Genomic DNA, 23,928 nt, shown 5'->3' on the forward strand with positions numbered 1-23,928 from the left:
TTTTTACAGAGAAGAAGAGAGTTAGAAACATAATGAGAGAGGAACATCGATCAGCTGCCTCCCACACACCCCCCACTGGGGACATGCCCAAAACCAAGGCACATGCCCTTGACCGGAATCGAACCTGGGACCTTAAGTCCACAGGCCAACGCTCTATCCACTGAGCCAAACCAGTTTCGGCCTCTTATCAGTTTTTCATGTTCTTCGTTCCTATCTCCCTGGTACTACATAAAAAAAAAACAAGCAGCAACTCAGATGATGTTTTCTGAAACATTTTAGAATATGGCCCAAACCAGGATAAAAAAGGAACATCAGCCGAAATGGGTTTGGCTCAGTGAATAGAGCATCGGCTTGCGGACTGAAGGGTCCCAGGTTCGATTCCTAGGCATGTACCTTGGTTGCAGGCACATCCCTGGTGGGGGGTGTGCAGGAGGCAGCTGATCGATGATTCTCTCTCATCCATATGTCTAACTCTCTGTCCCTCTCCCTTCTTCTCTATAAAAAAAAAATCAATAATTTTTTTAAAGTAACATAACATTTTATTTGGGAAATTAAAATTAAAATTAAAATTTGAAGAAAAAATAGAAAATCAGATTTCAAATAGGGGCATTTCGCTGGACAAGCTTACCAAGGGCAGGAACCATCTTTCTTATTTGTGTATGCACACCCCCGGTATAGTGCCTGATGCATAGCAAGGGCTTAATAAGTGCTAATTTTCAAATTTATTCCCACTTGTTGAGGCAGGAGCAAACCCCAGTCCTGATCTTGGAATGGACTAAGCACACCAAATTTACAAAGCACGGGCAGATTAGAAAACACAATTTATCTAACCTTGCCAACAAGCTTTATGAACCACCTAAAGAGGAGGAGAAAGGAAAGAGGAGAAGGGAAAGAGGAGGAGGAGAGAAATAGGAGGAGGAAGGAGAGAAGTAGGAGGGAAAAGCCAGTAAAGAACTAGAAGAAAACATGGTTAAAAAAGATTTATGACCTTGGAATGGAACCACCTTACAACAAGCAAATTACAAAAGACAAATTTGGCTACATAAAAATGTAAATTTCTGCTATAAAAACTACTATATTTAAAGTAAAACAAAGTATAAACTGTGACATATGACAGAAAATTTCCTTAAGCTTTCAAAAAAAAGTTTAACAAGAAAAAGATGACAACCCAAAAGCAATATACAGATCAGTAAATACATGAAAAGGCCAGCCTTACTCATAATAAAGGGACACACATCAAAACCATGAAATGTTATTTTTCATCAATCATCTTGACAAAAACTAAATAATTAGGTAATATCTGGTGTCAATAAAGGTGTAGGCAGATAGAAGGCAATTTGGTAACTTCTAATAAGATTTCATATACGCAGTAACTAAACCAGAAATCCCAGTGCTAGTAATGAATTTGTTCTATGAATAGAATATATTAGGATGTTCACTGAAGCATTATTTGGAATATAAATAATCTGAAAACCTGAAAATTCAACAATTAAGTCTGGTTAAATAAATTGTAGGTCCACCTATAGAAGTAATTGCTATTAAGTTTTGTTTTTTAAATCTATATCTACCAAAATAAAAAAATAAAAATGTCTAAGATATAGCTGAAAAAGACAAGATACAGCCCAAGCTGGTTTTGCTCAGTGAATGGAGTGTCGGCCTGCAGACTGACGGGTCCCAGGTTCCCAGGTTCGATTTGGGCCAAGGGCACATGCCTGGGTTGCAGGCCCGATCCCCAGGGCGGGGGGAGGGGGGCCTGCAGGAGGCAGCTGATGGATGATTCTCTCCTCACTGATGTTTCTGTCCCTCTCCCTTCCACACTGAAGTCAATTAAAAAAAAAAAAAAAAAAAGGCAAGATGCAGAATAGGATAAAAATCCATGTGTATTTTTTTTAATGAAAAAGGAAAATAAATACACACATGCACAGGAAAGTTCTGAGAAGCTACTCAAAAAACCAGTTATGGTGATTACCTTTGAAGAGTTCAAATGGGAGGCAGAGAGACATGGGAAGCGAATTTTCTTGTTTTAACTATTTAAATTGTCTTTACTATCTGAAGTTTCCCCCCATACATATGTATAACTGGCAATAAAGAGCAGCTCAACTAAGGCACATGACAATAAGGACACAAACTTCGAGGTAGTTTAGGGTTGTTTTTTCAAACATTTACTGAACACAAACACCACTGTTTTCTGTTTACCCAGCTATTTTGTTAGTTTCAAATTAACTGATCTATTAGGACTATAAATTGCCATGAAATTAAAAATGATTCTACATGTCAAACTCAAATAGAAAATGTCATGCAATATATAAATCACTACTAGACCTCATGTGCAGTCAGCAAGTTCACTAAGTTTATTAAAGTCACGTAAATGGTTTGACAAAAGTGCACAACAGAATAACATCACTGGTTTTTATAAATCACAGTGAATTACTAGAATACAACCATTTAGTTCCTCTCCATGGAGGATTGCAGGATGGGATGATTATTATAAAAATGGGAACTTTCAACACATAAAGCCAGTCAGATTTTACTCCCCAACTCTGTACCTCTGAAAAGATTGGTTAGCAAATCTGAGGATTTTTTCCCCCATGGTTTCTCCTCTACCAATTACTACGCAACAATAAAAAAAAAAGCCATGCACAAATTTCACAACACCTGATTTAAAACATACAAAACCTTGTTCACTTCATCACTTGGCAAAGCTTGCATCTTCGTTCCTTCATTGTTGTGAGTGGGCCGTTCGTCACGTGACTCACCCCTAAATGAAAAGCTGTTAATAGTTTAGCAATACTCACCCCTGCACACATCAAAATACACTCCCCATAACCACCACGTCAATGTGTCCCTTCCCTACACAGTAATACAAATGAACACACCACAAACCTAGGACTAGAGACCACATTTACTTTACAGTTTTAAAAAGTAATATATCTATCACCACTATCAGTGTAGTATTTATTTCAGATCCCATATTTGGGGGTGGAGATGCTATACAACCCAGCCCATCTGGAGGTGTGGGCAAATCTGCCAGACATGGATGAGAAGGCCCTCCATGGGCCACACACAGTAGGAGCTTTCTACTTGCCAGAGAGGATGTCCAGAGCAGAGCTGTGCATTTTCACAGTGGGAGACACAGCTTACAATTTTATGAACTAGTAACTTGTCAGAGAGCAAAAGGCAGAGTTTGGATTTCTTTAACCCATTTTTATGTTACAGTATAGTTAGTGAGGAAAAACAGAATAGTCATCTGTACGTTGGTACATCTGACTAGCCTGAAAAGGAACATTTACGACTTTCACAGAATATCTTCCATAAAAACAAGTTGTTATACTTTTATCCATCTACTCACTAGTTTAATCGCCGGCTGCTTCTAAAACCAGCAAACTGTAATCCAAGGTCAAGCGACTCATTCCTCACCCCAATGCTCTACCTGAATAATCCAACATGGTCTTATTCATCAAGGAGCTGCCTCCACTGCAGTAACAGTGTTGTTCCCATGGGATTTCAATTTCTAAAAACACTTGCCAAATGCAGTTATTTAGGGATCCACTGCCCTCAAATCATCTTTACTTCACACAGTGCTATCACACCTAAATTTCTCATGATTACCACTTTCTCATGATTATCAACAGTTAGTATCACAAAATAAAACCCTTCCCAGAAATAAGCAAGACCAAAGCTTGCTTTCGAATTTGTTTGAAGTTCTCACAGCAAAGAACCTTACAGTAGTGGGACTGTGCAACCAAAGTAAACTGGGGGAAGAAAAAAAAAACACACAATGTTGTATCAGAATTCTGTCAAAAATGTCCCGTCTTTATCAACTGAGGGGATGAATTTGCTGCTCGTCTCTTGAGTTAGTTACCTAACCTCAAAAACTCATTTTTACCAACTCTACTAAAAGCACAAAACCTAGCAAGTTTCACATGGTTTGCCCAGGCACTCATCCACCTAGGCCTCTAGGTCAACCAAATATATGACAGTTATGAACAAGACAAAGAAGTTTTGATTAAATTTGTAATGCTACCAAGGAAGACTTACAATCTAAAGCTTAATCATACCAATAAGAAACATAAAATGTCAAAAGTGGCTGGAAAATGGAAACAGTCTAGAGTTCTCAGAGAGCTGAGATACAGAACTATCACCTTTCTTACCTATTTATTTTCCTTAAAAAAAAAAAAAATCAAAAACAAACTTAAGTTTGGGAAGGGTTTGGGCTAAACATATTTTAAATTCTACCAAAAACAAATAAAAAAAACAGGCATGTAGATCACATTTCAAGAATGGTTTTATACAGGTGTTTCACAAAACATATCTGATTTTACAAGACAGAATCAGGTCCTTAGCAATGTAGTACACATGTACTTCTATAGAAAAAAAAAAAAAAAAAATCTCAGTTACCATCAGCAGAGTTCATAGTTTATTCCACTGTCTTCAAATTTTCTCCAACTTTGTCAGCATTTCAATCAGCAGTTTTACTTTCTCCAGCATTCAGTCCTCCCTTCTCAAAAACAGCATCATTAAATTTTGATGTCTAAATATGTACACATAATCATTATCTTCATTTTACAAATAAGCAATAGCTAAAAGAGTGCTGGTCCTGGGTAGCCAAAGGGATGAAATGATTTTTAGAACATGCAACATTCTCTGATACTTGAATTGTTGGTGTTTAAAATCATATACATTAATAATGAAACCGAATACCATGTATCACAGCCATGCCTCAGGCTGTCAATAAGCAGGCCTTGAAGTCTGAAAAAACGCAGGGTCTGATCTGAGCTATAGAGGTGTGCTTCACTCACCTTGAAGATCGGCGTTTTCTCTTTCAGTCCATTAAAGTTGCCAAGAGCAAGGTACAGTATTTCCTTGACAAACACCAGGGGGGTCAAGGCCAGTAATTTTCAAGTTAGGGTTCATTCAAATACCTCCCTTTAAACCAATTTTCCTTGTAAAAACTCAGGTTAGGAAAACAGAAATATATTACCATGACAGAATTAACCATCACAGCGTTCCTAACTGAAGCAAGAAGACTCACGAAGTACTAGTATAACTACAGTAGCTGTGAAAGTATCTTGCATTCTTGGGGGGAAAGCTCTTAAAGTTCCCCCTTTAAGCTCTTAACGTTCCCTCCCACCCTTCAAAGCATTTCATTTTGTGGGGTATCTCTATTTTATTTAAGGCCCTAGGTGCTGATTTTGGCTTGGTCATTATGTTTTATACTGATCCAACTGCAACCTTTCTCTTATACTTCACAAAGCCATTTCCATACATAAAATGTTAACTGAAACCTTACAGGTTTTAAGTTTATATCTGATGTTGCTACATCATTATAATGCTTTTCATGAAAGAACAAAAAAGCTGTAGGTCTTCACTTACAGTACCATGCACTATGAATAGCTAAGGCATTCATTTGGCACTAGAGAGAAAAATACAGATATAGCTAATTTTACTTTATCATTTTTTAACATCAATAAAAATAGGTGTGTATGCTTTGTTTGAACTTCTGTAATGCTTAAAAGATAATCACAGAACAATCTTTTAATCTAACATTTAAAATGTTGCCATTAAAACAAAACAAAACATAAAAACCTCTGTACAACCTGTCGGAATAAGTGACATTTTGTGGTTGAAAAATGTGCAGCTCTCAAACAGAACTATCTTTCAAAGTGGCACTGCAAATTCTTTTCGTCATCAAAAATATTTAATCTCCTATACCACACTAGTGATTTTTTTCTATTTATCACAGACTAAAGTGGAAAAAAAATTTTTTAAATATCCTGGTTCCTTTCATCTGTCATACACACCTTAATAGGGAAACACAGATAATGCCTGCTAGAAAAGTAGTTTCCAAATTTAAAAATTATCACTCAGGAGGAAAGAAAGAAAAAAAATAGAATGTGTAACTATATGTGACAATTTGTTTCATAAGAAAACACAGCATTCATAATTTTTAATGTTTGTGAGCTGAGTCAAATGCAGACTGCTGTGATTTAGATAAACTACAATAAAACAGAGACTTCAAAGGATTTTAGAATTTGAAGCCTAAAGGCAAATAGTCCATCAATATTTTCTGAAAAGTCACTTTAAGATTATTACTACTTGGTATATACCACCCAGCATAATGCAATAATTTCAATTGATTTAACTTTATAAATTTATAACTATTATTAAGTAAGCTTATTTTTCAGATTAATCTGCAGTTATATTTTTTTAAATCCTCCTGATGCTATATTGTGCTGCATCAATCCACATAATTAATGGAAGAGTGAAAACTACCTACAGCAATTTGGCATGTGCAAAACACCTGGGTATCCCATTACTTTTAAAGTTCACTCTTAGTTGTTTTTCTTCATGAAATCCTTAAAACTGCTACAAGAATAACATGCTGACAAAGGCTTAACAGAAATACTTTTGTAGGCAATTTTTTTCAAACATTATCAACTTCAAATTAGAAATGTTCTCTGTTACATAAACAAAACATTTTATATTCATTCCTTAAAAAAAAAAAAAGTTAAATGACCAATATTCAAACACCTTAGATTAGTTACACCTAAACAATGTGGCTTTGTTTAAAGTGTATTTGAAATCAATTACCATATGAGGCAAGAAGACCAAATACAAAACTAAGGAAGGGTGGGTATAGAGAAAGGGTAATGGAAAGAAAAGTAGAATTTATGAACACATAATTCTATTGTCTGTGATTAAAGTTCTTTACTTTTTAGCACCACATTAAACAATTTTACATATCCAGTCACTTAATGATATCCAACAAATTCTTCAAGAGTTCTGGGGATCTGGTCTTGGTAGTTAATGTCATTAGCCCGAACTGCTCGGGCAGCCAGGCACTTGAGACTCATCTTCATTTGAGTTTTGAGTAGTATTTCAGATACCCCAGTTGTACTTTTGTCTAGTGGAGTCTTATTCTGTTTATTTGTCATGTCTGTGTGAGCGCCAGCTTCAACTAGGCTAATGATGATAGAGTGCAAGGTCAAAAAATCACTGATGGGCCTGTTGTACTGAACGATAATATGAAGGGCACTGTTCCCTTCGTTGTCCACAGCATTCACCTCAGCACCACAATCTAGCAGAAGCTTGGTGACAAGTGCATTTGGAAAGCTACAAACGTCATTGGTATGGAAATCATCAACTGGGGTATTCGAATTGACAGCAAGATGCAGCAAGGTGAAACCTTCCCGAGTTCTGGGATCAAGATGAATCAGGTTGTAGATCTGCTTGTTAATTTTGCACTGATCTTCTTCACTGCACTGTGTTTTGGTGGAGATGCACACTAAATACAGAAAGGTGTAGAGATTACATTCATAGTTGTCCATAGCGCTGTGGACATCAGCATCTGAAATATTTCTTACTCTGTTCATACTTTGTTCTATTTCCAAAACACTGCATCTCAAAACGCATTCTATATCTGGCGCTTTCACAGTTTCATTCAAATGTATCATCTGTGAGAAAACTTGAGCAAATCGAAGCAGATCCTTGTGGGTATTCCTGTTACCTTTCTGTCTGAGGTGCAGGGCATGAAGCCACAACTTGATACACTGTTCGAATTCCATATTATCTGCATAGACAGCTCCCCTGTAAATGATGGGATGGGAAACATCAATGTTGTCAGCACCTAAAATCCGTTCCCGAACTATAAGGCCTTCCATATGAAGAGCATCTCTGTCTTGTCGAATGGATTCCAGTTCCTGAGGATTTCTACATTCAGTTCTGTTCCCATAAGCATGGATTGGTGGGAGAACCTCTTTCTCAAGAATGTTATCACCATCTTGAAATCTTTCCAACATGGCTAAATATAAATAGTGGTATGTCTTCATGATGTCATAGTTCTCACGGTCATTTGCAAAGGAGGCACCCAAGAGTTCCAAAGCTTCAATCCGACTTCTTCGGTCACAATCAGCGTGAGAGAGCAACAGTTCGACGACATCAGCTTTACAGCTTTCGGCAGCCACTTTTAATGGTGTCATCCCGTGGCCGTTCACCACGATCGCAGCCCGCCATTTGATCAGCTCTTTCACAATGTCTATGTGCCCAGCTTCAGCTGCAAAGTGCAATGCTGTGGCTCCACAATGTGCTTTAGCATTGGGATCAGCACGCTGTTCTAAAAGATATCTGACCACATCAGTGTGTCCCTTATATGCTGCAATCATTAGGCAGGTGTTGTCATACTTGTTGGCAATACTGATGTTGGCATTATTTTCAACCAAGTATTTCACAATGTCCAGTCTGCCATCAAAGCAAGCTGCCCGCAGAGGGGTCGAGTTAGTCACTGTAGTATGGTTCACGTTGGCTCCATGACTGACTAGAAGTTTAACAACTTCAAAATGTCCTGCTCCTGCTGCACACCACAGTGCAGTGGCACCATCAATGACATACCTATTAAGGAAAAGAACAACAGTCAGAAAATGGAGGCCACATAAATTTAAAGAATGGATTCATTTGTACTGACCAAAACTTCAATTTACAGAATATTAAAAAAAAAAAAAAAAAAAAAAACATTATTTTTGGTGAAAATAAAGCCAGGTAATTTAAGTAAAGCACTATGCATAGAATCTGTATCTAGTATGAGCTCAACAAACATGAGCTATTAGTTTACTACTAAAGCAAATACACTTTTCAAAACATCACCAACTTTCTACTAGCAAAAGTAAATAAATTTCAGATAGAGGAAATGAATAGAGATATGTAACTTCTTTACTACCACACTGATACACTAGCTCATATATATGTGTGTGTGTGTGTGTGTGTGTGTGTGTATACATATACATACATATGTATTTAATTAGGGCAAAACGTTAAGCCGCGCTCTTTTTTTCCCCTCTGGAGCTTTAGGCTGCTTAAATCCCTCCTGAATCGCGCCTTCCGAACCCAGCTACACGCTGGGTAAATCCTGATAACACTAGCTCTTAAGAGCGGGGCCATGTGCATGTTCCTCCTTCCCAGTAACCCCCAGGTACCAGCTTCTCTCCGTAAGTCAGTAAGAAAGCCACCCAATCTCTAAGGTTTCACTGTGTTACAAACTGCTTTAGAGAGAAAAGTATTTAAGCAGATAACTTTGCCCTAAGATTATCTAAGCTAACCAAATATTATGCGTACTCTAATACAGAAAAGAGACTGAAACAATCACTGCTCCCACAACAAAATGGATGGATCACATAAACATGATGCTGAGCATAAGCTAGGGGTGTCGAACTCAATCAGAGAAGGGGCCAAAATCTAAAATCCAGCCTAAATCGCAGGCCGAATGGTTTACTGAACAGTCATAAACTGTCATTGTGATGGAAACGCAGCGGAGTGCAGTGATGACAGCGCGGTGCGGGCCACATTGCAAGGCCTGGCGGGACGGATTTGGCCCGCGGGCCTTGTGTTTGACACACGTGGCATAAGCAGTCAACAGAACATAGTACATACTATATTATTACATTTACAGATCTATCTGTAGTGTCATTAGTCAGGATACTGGTTACCTTTAAGAAGAGGAAGTAAATGGCAGGAAGCACCAAGGGGACTTTGTAAATATGTACTTTTATATAACTATCTCTCTTATGTATACTCCAATTTAAAAAATATATACTAGTGTGGGGGAGAATCCAAGATGGCTGCACAGGTAAACACCTAGCCGCAGCCACACACAACAATTTCAATAAAATACAACTAAAATATAAAATGGACATTACCCAGAACTACAGGAAAGTCGACTGACTGGAAATTCTACAACGAGAAGCAAGGAGAAAACCAGAAGGAAGCGCAGAGGAGCTGTAAAAGCCTAAGGTACAGAGACACGTGGCACACGGAGAAGACGGAGCCAGAGAGGAAGGGCGGCTGAGTGCCTGGCTGGCGTTCCCTAGCGGGAAGGAGATAAAAGCTCCGGCTGTGCTGGGCCCCAGTTCCGACTGCTCTGAACCCCAGTTCTAGGCCAGATCCTAGGGACCCAGGCTCATCCATAGGGGGCTGGGCTCTGAGGCAGAACCCCGGGGGAGCAGCGAAAGGAGGTCCCGGAGGCGCGCACATTGGATGTCACGGGATTGCCCTGGCGGGAAGGACACAAAAGCTCCAGACTGCTCTGAACGCCACCTCCAACTCCACTTCCAATGGAACTGAACCTCAGTTTTAGGCTCATGTGGGGAGAGGCTAGACTGTTTGGTAGCAGGAGAAAATCGAGGGCACCTTTCTCTCAGAGGTACTTGCAAGGAGTACTGAAGGACCCTGGGGATTACTGGGACTCAGGAACTGCATAGGGCGGGGCTGACGGAAGCCAAGGCTGTAGGCTCCACCCTGAAACCCCATCCCATCAGGGAAGCTGCGAAAATGCCGAGACAACGAAATAGATCACAAACAAAAGAAATGGAGGACAAAAAGCGACTTGATATAGAAGTTCAAATCTACGCTTATAAGATTTTTCAAGAATTTCCTAGAAAAGGTCGATAAGACCTATGAGGATATGAAAAGGGATCAACTAGAATTAATAAGGAATCAACAAGAAATGATAAGGAATCAACAATAAAGAATACATTGTCTGAAATAAAAAATATTATACAGAGTCCTAAAAACAGAATGGAAGATCGCAAGAATCAAGTCAAAGATTTGGAACATAAAGAGCCAGAAGACACTCCTCCACATAAGCAAGCAGGCAAGAGAATCCAGAAAATTGAAGATAATGTAAGAAACCTCTGGGACAACTTCAAGTGAACCAACATCAGAATTATGGGGGTCCCAGAAGATGAGAGAGAGCAAGATATCGAAAACATACTGAAAGAAATAGTGACAGAAAACTTCCCCCACCTGGTGGAAGAATTAGACTTACAAGTCCAGGAAGCGCACAGAACTCCAAACAAAAGGAACCCAAAGAGGACCACATCAAGACACATCATAATTAAAATTCCAAGAGCAATAATTCCATAATTAAAATTCCAATAAAGAGAGAATATTAAAAGCAGCAAGAGCAAAGCAGGTAGTTACCTATAAAGGAGCACCTATGAGATTGTCAGCTGATTTCTCAACAGAAACTATGCAGGCCAGACGGGAATGGTAAGAAATATTCAAGGTGATGAATAGTAAGAACCTACAGCCAAAGATAATCTATCCAGCAAAGCTATCATTCAGAATCGAAGGTCAGATAAAGAGCTTCACTATTAAAAAAAAAAAAAAAAAAAAAGCTAAAGGAGTTCATCACCACCAAACCAGAATTATATGAATTGCTGAAGGGGGTTCTTTCAGAAGAGAAAGTAAATAAAGAAAAAAATTATGAACAACAAATACGCAACTATCAACAAGTGAATCTAAAAACCAAGGAAATTAAAAAAAAAAAATCTGATGAACAATATTAACTGGTGAATATAATAGAATCAGAGGTATGGAAGGGGAGAGAACTGACGATTCTTGGGGAAAAGGGGAGAGGGGGCTGTGGGAAGAGACTGAACATAAACTGTGCACCTATGGATGAGGACAATGGGGGATGGGAAAAGGACAGAGGGTGGGGTGGGAACCTGGTGGAGGAGAGCAATGGGGGGGGAGGGGAAAGAAGGAACATTTGTAATAATATGAACAGTAAAAATTTATTATAAAAATAAAAAATAAAAAAAAGATAAAAAATATATACGAGTATGTATAGCCCTAGCCGATGTGGCTTAGTTGGTTACATGTCCTCCCGTGCATCAAAATGTTGTCACTTTGATTCCCAGTCAGGATACATGCCTGAGTTGCCGGCTCAATCCCCAGTAAGGGCCATGAGAAGGCAGCTGATTTTACACTCTCCCTTTCTCTCGCTCTAAAAATCAGTAACAACTATTAAAAAAATTGTGTATGTTATGTCTGTGTGCCTCTATGTGTGTTCCTCAACTAAGCCACTGGGGAAAAAACACTAACAGAAGGAAACTAGTACCGTACTTTTCAAAAACCGAGTAGGCATCTTCCCTGACCTTCAGTTTATGATTGGACGGTGTGGCTTCATAATCACCACTTAATTACTAAATGTTTAATATATGCCAGATTCATTACTTATATAAAATTAGCTTGCTAGGGCCCAGCCAGCATGGCTCAGTGGTTGAGTGTTGACCTATTACTCAGGAGGTCATGGTTTGATTCTCTGTCACACCATAAGCCTGGGTTGCAGGCTCGATCCCCAGTGTGGGGTACACAAGAAACAGCCAATCAATGATTCTCTCTCATCACTGATGTTTCTATCTCTTCTCCCTCTCCATTCCTCTCTGAAATCAATAAAAAGATATTAAATAAATAAATAAATAAATAAATAAATAAATAAATAAATAAATAAAATTAGCTTGCTAGGAAGCCAATCTTTCCCACTTTTTCATTTCAATTTTTTCCCAACTTCAGTTTCCCAACTTTTCATCCTATTACTATCAACCCTAAAAGTAGATATTTGCTGGAGATAGTTAAATCTACTATGCTACAATCACTAAATATACCTATTTGGAAGTTAAAGAAAAAGGTCAATCAAAAGCAATATTCACTAGAGCAATTAATTACCAAACACCTTACTGCTGATTTTCTCACCATGCAACTTTATAACACAGCTCAAACTATGTCTCCCATGAAGTAAAAGAGTACAATCCTCCTAATATAATATAAATGTCATAGGTTAATCCCAATTAACAACATCCAAAAAACACCACCATTATTTCTGCTGAATATAAAAAACCCACTGATAATAATTCAAAAGCAACCACTTTTCAAATAAAGACAGAAAACGTTTATAAGCAAAGCCTTCTCATGGGGCTACATATGAAGAAGGATGTAGAACTGACTGGGAAGAGGTTTAAAGCTACTGAAAATATCCCATATCATATATATATATATCTATCATGGGTGGATAGGGGAAAAAAAGTCACCTAACTGCACACTTAAGATCTGTGCATTTTAAATCAAGATAAATTTTGAGATAAATCTCAAAAAAAAAATTTAGAAGCCCTCTCAAACTTATTTTTTAAGTGCCAAATAATTTTTTAAACTAAAGAATGAATAAGAAAATAAGACATTACATACATATGTTTTAGTGGTTTCCAACTGTACATCTGCTAACAATTTAATTAAAATTCGTTTATTATATTTTTATTATCATGGTTAACACAAACTTCAAAAAATTTTTTCACTGTCGAAGAAAAAATATGTAAGACCTCTACATTGAAAACTACAAAACATTCAGGATAAATTGAAGACCTAAATAAATGGAGAAATAGTTCATGTTCATGGTTTAGAAGACTCAAAAGTGCTAAGATATCAATTCTCCCTCAAAATGACCTATAGATCTGATACAATCAAAATCTTAGCAGATGCATTCACATGTGTGTAGAAATTGAGAAGCCAATTCTACAATAAATTAGATATGCAAAGGACCTAGAACAACCAAGATAATCTTAAAAGAAAAATAAAATTGAAGGACAAACTATAGTAATTAATGTGTCACTGGTACAAGGACAGACCAAACAAACAAAAACTCCAAATGTTCAAGGTATGACAAATGCTCAAGTGAATTTCAGGTACAAAGTATGGTCTTTGAAACAAATGGTGCTGGAAACAACTAAGTGCCTGTATGGGAGGGGGGGAAAAAAATCAACCTTGACTCTTATCTCACACCATACACAAAAATGAGAAGTAGCATTAACCTGTAATATGAAAAGCAAACAATAAAAGTTTCTTTAAAAAAAATATCGTCATGACCTCAGGGTAGATGACAAATTCTTAAACAGAATGAAAAAATAGGGAATAACCAGTCCTGGCCAGGTAGGTCAGTTGATTTAAGTATGTCCCAATATGGCAAAGTTGTGGTTCGAACCCAGATAAGGGCAAATACAAGAATCAACCAATGAATGCATAAAAGAATAGACAACAAATCCATGTTTCTCACTAGCTCTCCTTTCTTCTCTAAAATCAATTAAATGAAATAATTTTTAAAATAGCAATAACCATAAAAATTTATTAATTAGACTACATTAAAATTAAAAGCTTCTCATCAAAAGACATTGTAAAGAAAGAAAACAGGCAATCCACTCACTGGGAGAAGGCATTTGTATTAGATGTATTTGACAACTCAATAAGAAAAAGCAAGCAGCCAAAACCGGTTTGGCTCAATGGACAGAGCATCGGCTTGGGGACTGAAAGGTCCTGGGTTCGATTCCGGTCAAGGGCATGTACCTTGGTTGCGGGCATATCCCCAGTAGGGGGTGTGCAGGAGGCAGCTGATTGATGACTCTCTCTCATCAATGTTTCTAACTATCTCTCTCCCTTCCTCTCTGTATAAAATCAATAAAATATACTTTAAATTAAAAAAAAAAAGAAAAAGAAAAAACAAGCAGCCGAAATCGGTTTGGCTCAGTGGTAGAACATCGGTCTGCGTACTGAAAGGTCCCAGGTTCGATTCCGGTCAAGGGCATGTACCTTGGTTGCGGGCACATCCCCATAGGGAATGTGCAAGAGGCAGCTGTGGTCGATGTTTCTCTCTCATCAACATTTCTAGCTCTCTATCTCTCTCCCTTCCTCTCTGTAAGAAAAATCAATAAAATATATTTTTTAAAAAGAAAAGAAAAAGTAAGCAACCCCATTAAAAAATGGGTGAAAATGCCCTAGCCAGTTTGGGTCAGAGCACTGGCCCTCAGACCAAAGGGTTAGAGTTTGATTCCCCATCAAGGGCACATACCTCGGTTGCATATTCGATCCCTGGCCCTCGTTGGGATGTGCAGAAGGCAACCAGTTGATGTGTTTCTCTCACATCGATGTTTCTTTCTCTCTCCCTCTCCCTTCCTTCTATTCTCTCTCTAAAGATCAATGGAAAAAATTATCCTTGGATAAAGATTTTTTAAAAATGGGTGAAAAGATTAAACAAGTATACTTCACAAAAGATACTCAAATAACTACAAACATGACAACATGTTCAAGATAATTACTCACCAGAGGAATGCAAATTAAAACCAGGAGTTACCAACATACACACCCACTAGAATAGCTAAAATTAATAAGAACTAACATGACATACTAAGTGTTCACCAGGGTGTAGAGCAATACAAACTCTTATTGCTGGTGAAAATTGCTGGGAGAAATGTAATTTGGTTGAACCACTTTGGGAAAACTGGCAATAACTATTAAAGTTAAACATATATCCATCTTATGACCCAACAATTCCATAGCTGGTATATACTAAAAAGAAAAGAATGCAAATGTCCACCAGAAAACATATACAAAAGTTTTCAAAGCAGCTTTATTATTGGAAATAATCAAAATATCCATCACCAGGATAAATAAGCTGCTATATATTTATACAATGGAATATTACAAAGCATCAAATAAACAAACTACTTAGACATGCAACTACATGATAAATCTCATAGACCATGTTAAGAAGAAGAAAAAAAGCTATACAGAAAAGAATATACTGTTATTATTTTATTTATAGGAAATTCAAATATAGGCAAAACTAATCTATGGTGATAAAAGGCAGAATAATCATTATTAGTAGGATGGGAAAGGAGAGGAATTGACTGATAAAAGGCAGAAGGGAAACTTATAGAATGATTATAGAATGATAAAAATGTTCTACATATTGATCTAGAACACACGTGTCAAACACAAGGCCCGCGGGCCAAATCCGTCCCGCCAGGCCTTGCAATGTGGCCCGCACCGCGCTGTCATCACTGCACTCAGCTGCGTTTCCATCACAATGACAGTTTATGACTGTTCAGTAAACCATTCGGCCCGCGATTTAGGCTGGATTTTAGATTTTGGCCCCTTCTCTGATTTGATCTAGAAGATGATTTTACATATGTAAACATATTAAAATCTTACCACATTGTACACTTAAGAGTTATGCACCTTACTAGATGTTATACCTTAACTAAAAATAGGTATAATTATAAACAAAAAGAGGCACAAGTCATTTTAAAGAATAACAGTTTAAATGAACACCAATAGCTAATACTTTCAATGTGCCAAGCACTGTGTTAAGTGTTTAATATATCTCATTTCTTTCTCACAATAACCTCCTCTCTATTACCCTATGAGGTAGATACTATTAATATGCCCATTTTACAGATACGTAACTAAAAAGTTTATGAGGCTAAAAATAAAAGAGTACTTTGGAAACTATTAAATGCACCAACTATAAGAAATCATAACCCATGACATTTGTTTCAATTTAAAAAGCATTTTTTTCAACCTGATTGTTTATATAATCTACCCTAAAATTAACACACAATTAATATATAGTTACATCTACATAGTTCCAATATTTTCTTGCACTCTTAAAAGTATAAAATTATTGTCCCAGTCAGTGTGGCTCAGCTGTTTGGAGCATCATCCCATACACCAAAAGGTCACACGTTCAATTCCATCAAGAGTGTGTGCAGGAGGCAGCCAATGCATGTTTCTCTCTCTCATCAGTGTTTCTTCTCTCTCCCTCTCCCTTCCTTTCTCTCTAAAATCAATAAAAACATATCCTCAGAGAATTTTTTTTTATTTTAAGTGTAAAATTATTATGCCAGGAACATGAACCTAAACTACCAAAAACTTAAGAAATATTACATTAAAATGGGGCATTCACATACATTATCTGTAACTCTGGAAATAACAGTACAAGATAAATATGACCCCATTTTAAAGCTTAAAAAGAGGGGGGGAAATGATTAAAATATTTTTCTGCCCTCAAATTTCAAGAATTATGTAAGAGAAAAAATTAAATTATAAGTATATACTTCACTTGGTTTTTTCAATAGTTTAATACTTTTCCTGATATAACCTAATAATTTCCATTTTTCTATATTTTTTGTGGCAAGCTACCTCAAAAAAATTCCCATTACCTATTTTCACTGAGGCAATTACAATTCCTTAAGCAGTTTATCACCAAAACAAATTCAATGCAATCTATAATAATAAAAGCACAATATGCAAATTGACCAAACGGCTATCCAGAAGGCTGTCTGAATGAAGCAGGGGAGTCAAGGCAGACAACATGGCTGCAAGGGATTGAGTGAGGGATCGAGGCAGCCGCCACGGCTGTGAAGGCCTACTCTTTTTTTTTTTTTTTAATATATTTTATTGATTTTTTACAGAGAGGAAGAGAGAGAGATAGAGAGTTAAAAACATCGATGAGAGAGAAACATTGATCAGCTGCCTCCTGCACACCTCCTACTGGGGATGTGCCCGCAACCAAGGTACATGCCCTTGACCAGAATCAAACCTGGGACCCTTGAGTCTTCAGGCTGACGCTCTATCCACTGAGTCAAACCAGTTTCGGCTGAAGGCCTACTCTTGCATGAATTTTGTACATTGGGCCTCTGGTATATTATAAAATGACTAGTCCTCCAGAAACATTAGCCATAGTAAAATTTTAATTTCTACATATAAACAAAAATATTAAAGATATTAAAAAGAATTATAATCCTAGCATCTATGACATTTCTTCTTCCATTAAATTCAGCTAAAATTATAAGCATACACTGCCTCAAACAAAATATTAAACACATTTATAACAAAAAGTAAAAATATAATAAAATTAATGCAATATTTACTTAGTGCCTATAAGAGAAGCACTCTATAAAACCATGACATTTCTAAACTCAGTCCAAAACTGCAATGTACTTTCTATTATTTCATATTAAAAAATCAAGAAACTATAATCTGATATTCACTTTTTACACAAAATGTATACATCAGATTATGGAAACACTTCACAATAAAAGATAACATTTCTGTTCACAAAATTAAGCTTAACTATTTCCTGGTTCAATTTGAAATAACAATGTCTGATTCAAGCATTTGAAATGGAAATAAAAACTCATTAAATGTAACCAAAGTCCTTAAAATCATTTATTAGATCAAACATAGCTCCTGGAAATATAGACTGGCAATGACTTCTTATTAAAGTCAAATGATGTGACTCTCATGCCTTTCCTCTACCTGAACATTCATTAAAAATTTCAGTAGTAGCACTTTTTTTGTTGTTGTTCATTCATCTCATTTAGTTTCTTCTCCTAGGATATCTTATTCCTCTCTCCTTTGCTATTTTTTATTTTTTTAAATCCTCACCTGAGGATATTTTTCCATTGATTTTTAGAGAGTGAAAGGGAGAGGAGAGATGGAGAGAAACATCGATGTGAGAGAAGCACATCAATTGGTTGCCTCCCGCATGGCCCCACACACCACTACCACCAGGGCCAGGATCCTGCAACCGCAGTATATGCCCTTGACCGGAATCGAAATTGGGACCCTTTGATCCACAGGCTGACAGATGCTCTATTCACTGAACCAAACTGGCTAGGGCAGTAGCACTGCCTTTAAAAGTTAAAGCACTCAACAAAAAGCCTCAGAATTCCCAGAGGTCCTGTTCTCCTTCCCATCTATGTCAGCAAACCTCTCCTAGTTATAGGGTTCCTACAAATTCTGGCACAGAGCAGTCAGGCCCTGAGCACTCAAGCCAGCAAAATAGTGTGTGATCACATGACACCTAGCCTTTGTTCTGTTTCCATTTCTGTAACATTCTTAACATCTTCCCATTCTCCAACTTAAGGTTCTTTCATTCCCATTCATGTAACTTTTCTTCTTATCCACTCATCTGTGTCTATTTTATCGTTCACATTGTAAGCCATAAGTAAAAACAATTTCAAATGTTACTCCCAAATATATGAACAAGGACTCAAATATCATCATAGAACTTAACCTGGGAGGGTAATCCCTTCCCTGTTGAAGTTCTATGATGAATTTACTTTTGTTTCCTAAGGTATTATAGAAGTTTTTAGGCAGAACATAGACCTTTTCTTTATATTTTTAATGTTATTTTACTCTCTCTCTCTCTCTCTCTCTCTCTCTCACACACACACACACACACACACACACACACACACACACACGTACAAAACATACCATGTCAAGCCCATAATTATACTGAGTGTGTTGCTTAGGATAAAGCTAAGAAGTGAGACTGTGTTTTGTTTTGTTTTTAATATTTGACATATAACAGAAGAGGTGGTAAACAATTTGGCAAAAAAAAAAATTATGAAGACGATACATAAGTAACTAAAAGTTGGAAAACACTATTTGTTACCCCTGGCCATGGATCTCAAATGTCAACGTACTATAAAGACGGGGGTTTAGCTTCACCCCTTCACCTTTTTCACTCAAACCCCAAAACCCGATCCTCTCCCTTCCCCCCACCACACCACACACACACACACACACACACACACACACACACACACACACACAACTGTAAGTCCGTTACTTGTATCTGAGTCTGTTTCTATTCTGTTTGTTAGTTTATTTTGTTCATTATATTCCACACATAAGTGAAATCATATGGTACTTGTCTTTTTCTAAATGGCTTATTTTACTTAGCATAATACTCTCCAGGTCCAACCATGTTGTCACAAAGAGTAAGCGTTCCTTTTTCACAGCCGAGTAGTATTTCGTTGTATAAATGTACCACAGGTGAAAAAGGTGAAAGGATTAAGAAAAAACACTTCATAGACACAGGCAATGGTATAGTAATTACCACAGGGAAAGGGGATAGGGGAAGACAGAAGAGGGTAAAGAGGAGATAAATGGAGATGGAAGGAGACTTGATTTGAGGTGGTGACCACTCAACAATATACAGATGATGTATTATAGAATTGTACACCTGAAACCTATACAATTTTATTAACCAACTAGGGGCCCAGTGCACAAAATTCATGCAGGGGGAGAGGGTTCCTCAGCCTGACCTGCACCCGCTCCATCCAGGAGCCCTCAGGAAATGTCCTACTGAAAGCTTAGGCCCGTTCCCTGTGGTTCTCTGCTCTCTGCAGGATCTGCCTGCTCCACACCACAGCCATGGGCAAGCAAGCCCTGCTGGGTGCTGCCTGCAGGCCGCACATGACAGCTGGGCTCACGTTGTCGGGGTGAAACCATCAGTGTCCTGCCCCAGCCACTATGGGTGCCGCCATCTTTGCCGCAGAATGACAGTTAATTTGCATATTACTTTTATTAGATAGGCTATCACAATAAATTCAATTAAAAAAATAGGGCCCTGGCCGATTTGGCTCGGTGGACAGAACGTCAGCCTGAAGACTGAGGGATCCCAGGCTCTATTCCAGTCAAGGGCTCATGCCCGGGTTATGGGCTTAATCCCCAGTGGGGGGCGTGTAGCAAGCAGCCAATCAATGATTCTCTCTCATCACTGATGTTTCTATCTCCCCCTTCCTTCCTCTCTGAGATCAATAAAAATATATTTAAAAATTGCCCTAGCTGGTTTGGCTCAATGTATACAGCATCAGCCTGCAGACTGAAGGGTCCCGGGTTCAATTCCAGCAAGGGCACATGCCTGAGTTGCAGGCTCAATCCCCAATAGGGGTCATGCAGGAGGCAGATAATCAATGATTCTCTCTCATCATTGATGCTTCTATCTCTCTCTCTCCCTCTCTCTTCCTCTCTAAAATCAATAAAATATATTTTTTAATTTAAAAATAGGCAAAAATAAATAAAAATGGGAGTCTGACTAAGTACCTCAAAAGCCAGTCCCTAAGGGATGAGTGAGCTTCATTCTGTGAACACCTCAGGCTAACACTTTCACAATGTCTGGAATGAGCGCAAAGTAAAATCATCACAGTTACTATAACACTCTCTTTATCTAGTTCTGAAATGCTACAATGACTGGGATAAACTGCACAATAATCTGAGTCCTGTGAATGGGCAGAAAAGTGGCCATACACTTCAATTCTCTTTTGTTAATTAGTCAAAAGTAGGAACTTTACATTTTTCTGAATCTTCCATAAAATGTGGCACAGGGCCAGGCCCAGCATAGGCATTTAATAAATAAATACTAAACTATTTTATCATAGCCATTAATAAATTCAAACTGTAACAATCCATAAACAAAAAAGCTTCAAGGAGGCTCAGAGGAAATCATGAATGATAGAAATGTTTGTGACTGGAATCTCACCCATGTGACTCTTGATACTTTACACAAAGATCATCAAAATCTGGCCTCCACCCCTCTTGTCTCCCACAATCTCAGTCTTAATTTCCCTGGTTTGAATCCCTTCCTGCAACTGCACTAAGACACTTGTCACTGCAAATACATTATGCTGCGGACTCTCTTCTTCACTTCCTACAATCCTCTTAAGACTCAGCTCAAGCATCACTGGCTATGAAGCCTTCCCTGATTCCCCCAAAGCTGAGCACTTCCTCTTCCGGTGCTCCTCAGTAGTTCAAAAGATTTCTAAATGGCACAGCATCTGCAATTACTCATTGATATATCTATCTCTCCCCCGCCTAACTAGACCGTCTCCCTCCACATGGGAACAGTATGTTAATCATCTCTGCCTACCCAATTAATAGCACAGAACCCAGCACACAGTAGGTGTTCAGTAAATGTTTGCTCACTGAGCCCCTTAATGTCACAGGCCAGTGCAGATTACTGGGCAAGGTAAGCCACAAAATAGGCTCAATTTCTAATCATTTCAAGGTCTTTTAATTGCTATGTCAAAATAATTTTCTCTTTGATGGTTAAGAAAAACAGTGGTGAAAGCAAAGCTTTTCCAAATGTTTAGAGAACTATGTTTTCTCCCCATTATTCTTCCCTCATCCAAATAGGCCTTAGCAAGTTCAGCAGCACTGTTCCCAAGGACTGTTTTGGCAGAGATTCTCATCTCAGTGGATGCCTCTGCCTATACAACTGGAATGGTGCGGGAAGTTCAGGGGTCTGTCTGCTTCACTCCTCTGGGTACAGGAAAGGCTTTGGGAATGCAAGGAGCTACGTGAATCAGGGTGCCATCTTTGGTTAACATGAAAAGCATTTCCTTAATGTCTAGAGAGGTAGTAGCAGAGATTAACCACCACCTATGGGATATCATTTCATTAAAATGTAATACTCTTAAAATATCTTCCTCTCATCTAAAACAGAAGGAAAGGCCTTTATTATTTAAACCTAAAAAAGAATCAATCAAAATTCAACAATGCCCTAGTTATCTTCAAGAAGTGATTTTTTTAATCATGTCTTAACCAAGCAGGTTTCAATCCCCAAAACTAGAAATACGTTTATCTTTATGCTTGGACTACACCTACCTCAAAAGAAAATATTAAAACAGCTTAAGTTCTGGCACAAGTCAACAAAAACAAATGCAATCAATGAATCAAAATCCTTATGCAGTTGTAATCTGTAAAACACTTTATGATCACCAGCACAGAAAAGAGAATAATGTCAAACCTTACAATTCTGTGTTCAACATTAGCATACCCCAAAAAAATGTACAAATTCAACCCAAAGGGCAAGTTTTAACTTTGATAATATGAATTTTTGAACTCCCTCCCCCGACGAAAAACAGTAAATTTATAAAGCTTCCCCACAATATCGCCAGGTAACATGTAATCTAACCATGGCATCATCTACACCCAGTTCAGTGCCGTTTTTATAGCCAATATATCCACCCCCTGCAATGTGGAATGTCAGTGATGTCTGGGGATGTCTGACTGCGTGACCAACCCTTTAGGAAGTGGTGCTGCTACTGGTGCTAGGGGCTTGTTTTGACACTAAGGCCCCTGCAAAGCCACTGAGGGCTTCACAGTCCCACTAACTTGAAAACTGGTTGGTCAATGTTAACTGCTGGCCTCGTTCATTTCTGATGTCGGTTACAACCTCTGCACTGATAAAGGCAAAACCTGAAAAAAGCAGCCACCTCCTTCATACTGCTTGCTCACAGACTATCTAGAGAAGAATAAACTATTAGACATCAAAACAGCGGGTGTGGCTTATGTACCTACAGAGGAAGTAAGATGTTGGGGCCGATGAGGATGAGCAGCAAAACATGGGATGGAGGATTAGCCCCGGAAGATGAAGTGGGCATGAATGGGGCAGGCGGAGGTACAAAAGGGGACAAGTGATACCTCCAGGAAAAGAGTGGGGGAGAGTAGGGGAGGGACCCAGGATCGGTCGGTCGGCGCGCCCAGGGGTTGGGAGGTACCTACCCGTCGAAGCGGACGGTGCCAGTCTGCTGCGTCTGCACCCGGTAATGTTCCAGCAGCAAGCGCACCACCTTGGCGTGGCCATTGCGGGCGGCGATGATCAGGGGCGTAGAGCGCTGCCCTCCTTGCTGGCTGACGTAGCCCAGCAGATAGCGGATGTCGCTTTCGGACCGGTTGAGGAGCAAGGCGGCTAGGGTCAGCACCTTGCCCTCGCTGGCCGCCTTGTACACATAGCCAGCCAGGCCCTCCATGGCCGCCGCCAACTCCAACACCCGTTTGGTCGCCACCGCTGCTGTTGCCTTGCGCCCCCGGAGGCCGCGTCCGCCAGCGCTACAAACCCGGGCCCTCGCAGCCCATTCAACAGGGCGCCGCCGCCGCCGCCGCCGCGCCCAGGCAGCAGCGCGGCCCCGGGAGGGCTGACAGGCAGGGGTGGCGGGCGGCCGCGGGGGGCACGTCCGCGACCCGGGCTCGGCAGGGAGGAGGGCGGTCAGGGCCGCCCCCAAGGCTCCTGGCGCGGGCCCCGGGCCGAGGTGATCTCCATAGCGGCCGTCGCCCCAGGCCTCAGACGGGACCCCTCCTTCCTGCGGCCTGCGACAGGCGCGCGTCCGAACTACGGGTCGCCGGCGAGGTCCCAAGAGGGCCGCGCGCGCCCGGTTCGGCGAAGGATGGGCGCGTCTCCCTGGACCCGGTCCACCGGGCCTCAGGCCCGAGTCTGCCTCCGCCTCTGTTCTCCGACCTCCCCCGGCGGAGGGAACGCGCGGGCCCGCGCCCACCGCAGCTCACAAGTGCCAGAAGCTGCCGATGGCTCCGGAGCTCCACGCCTGGGGGGCCCCCCCGGAGAGATGCGGAACGCACCCGCGGCTGCAGCCCCGATCTGCGGGCGGAGAGAAAGGCGAGCCTCTGCAGACTGGGCCGGAAGTGGGGGGGCGGGTGCGAGCGCGAGGGACGGTTAAGTGTGGTGTCTTTTCCAAA

The 23,928-nt window shown here is 39.5% G+C and overlaps 1 protein-coding gene across 3 annotated transcripts; it reads right to left on the reverse strand.

Moving 5' to 3' along the window:
- Positions 1 to 2,328: 2,328 nt before the first annotated feature.
- On the reverse strand, positions 2,329 to 23,883 carry FEM1B (fem-1 homolog B). Of its 3 annotated transcripts, XM_045581112.1 has the most exons (3): positions 22,960 to 23,883; positions 20,500 to 20,571; positions 2,329 to 8,388 (listed from the first exon to the last, which is right to left on the reverse strand). In XM_045581112.1, exons 1-3 carry the CDS (start codon positions 23,205 to 23,207, stop codon positions 6,753 to 6,755), a joined length of 1,956 nt encoding a protein of 651 aa, XP_045437068.1. In that variant the 5' UTR covers positions 23,208 to 23,883; the 3' UTR covers positions 2,329 to 6,752. The 3 variants fall into 3 exon arrangements, with proteins under 3 accessions (XP_045437068.1, XP_036293624.1, XP_036293655.1); XM_036437731.2 differs by lacking the exon at positions 20,500 to 20,571 and having other exon boundaries at positions 22,960 to 23,882; XM_036437762.2 differs by lacking the exons at positions 20,500 to 20,571; positions 22,960 to 23,883 and adding an exon at positions 22,370 to 22,395.
- Positions 23,884 to 23,928: the final 45 nt, after the last annotated feature.

Source organism: Pipistrellus kuhlii, unplaced genomic scaffold (assembly GCF_014108245.1).
Source record: "Pipistrellus kuhlii isolate mPipKuh1 unplaced genomic scaffold, mPipKuh1.p scaffold_m20_p_1, whole genome shotgun sequence".
In the NCBI taxonomy this organism is placed as follows: domain Eukaryota; kingdom Metazoa; phylum Chordata; class Mammalia; order Chiroptera; family Vespertilionidae; genus Pipistrellus; species Pipistrellus kuhlii.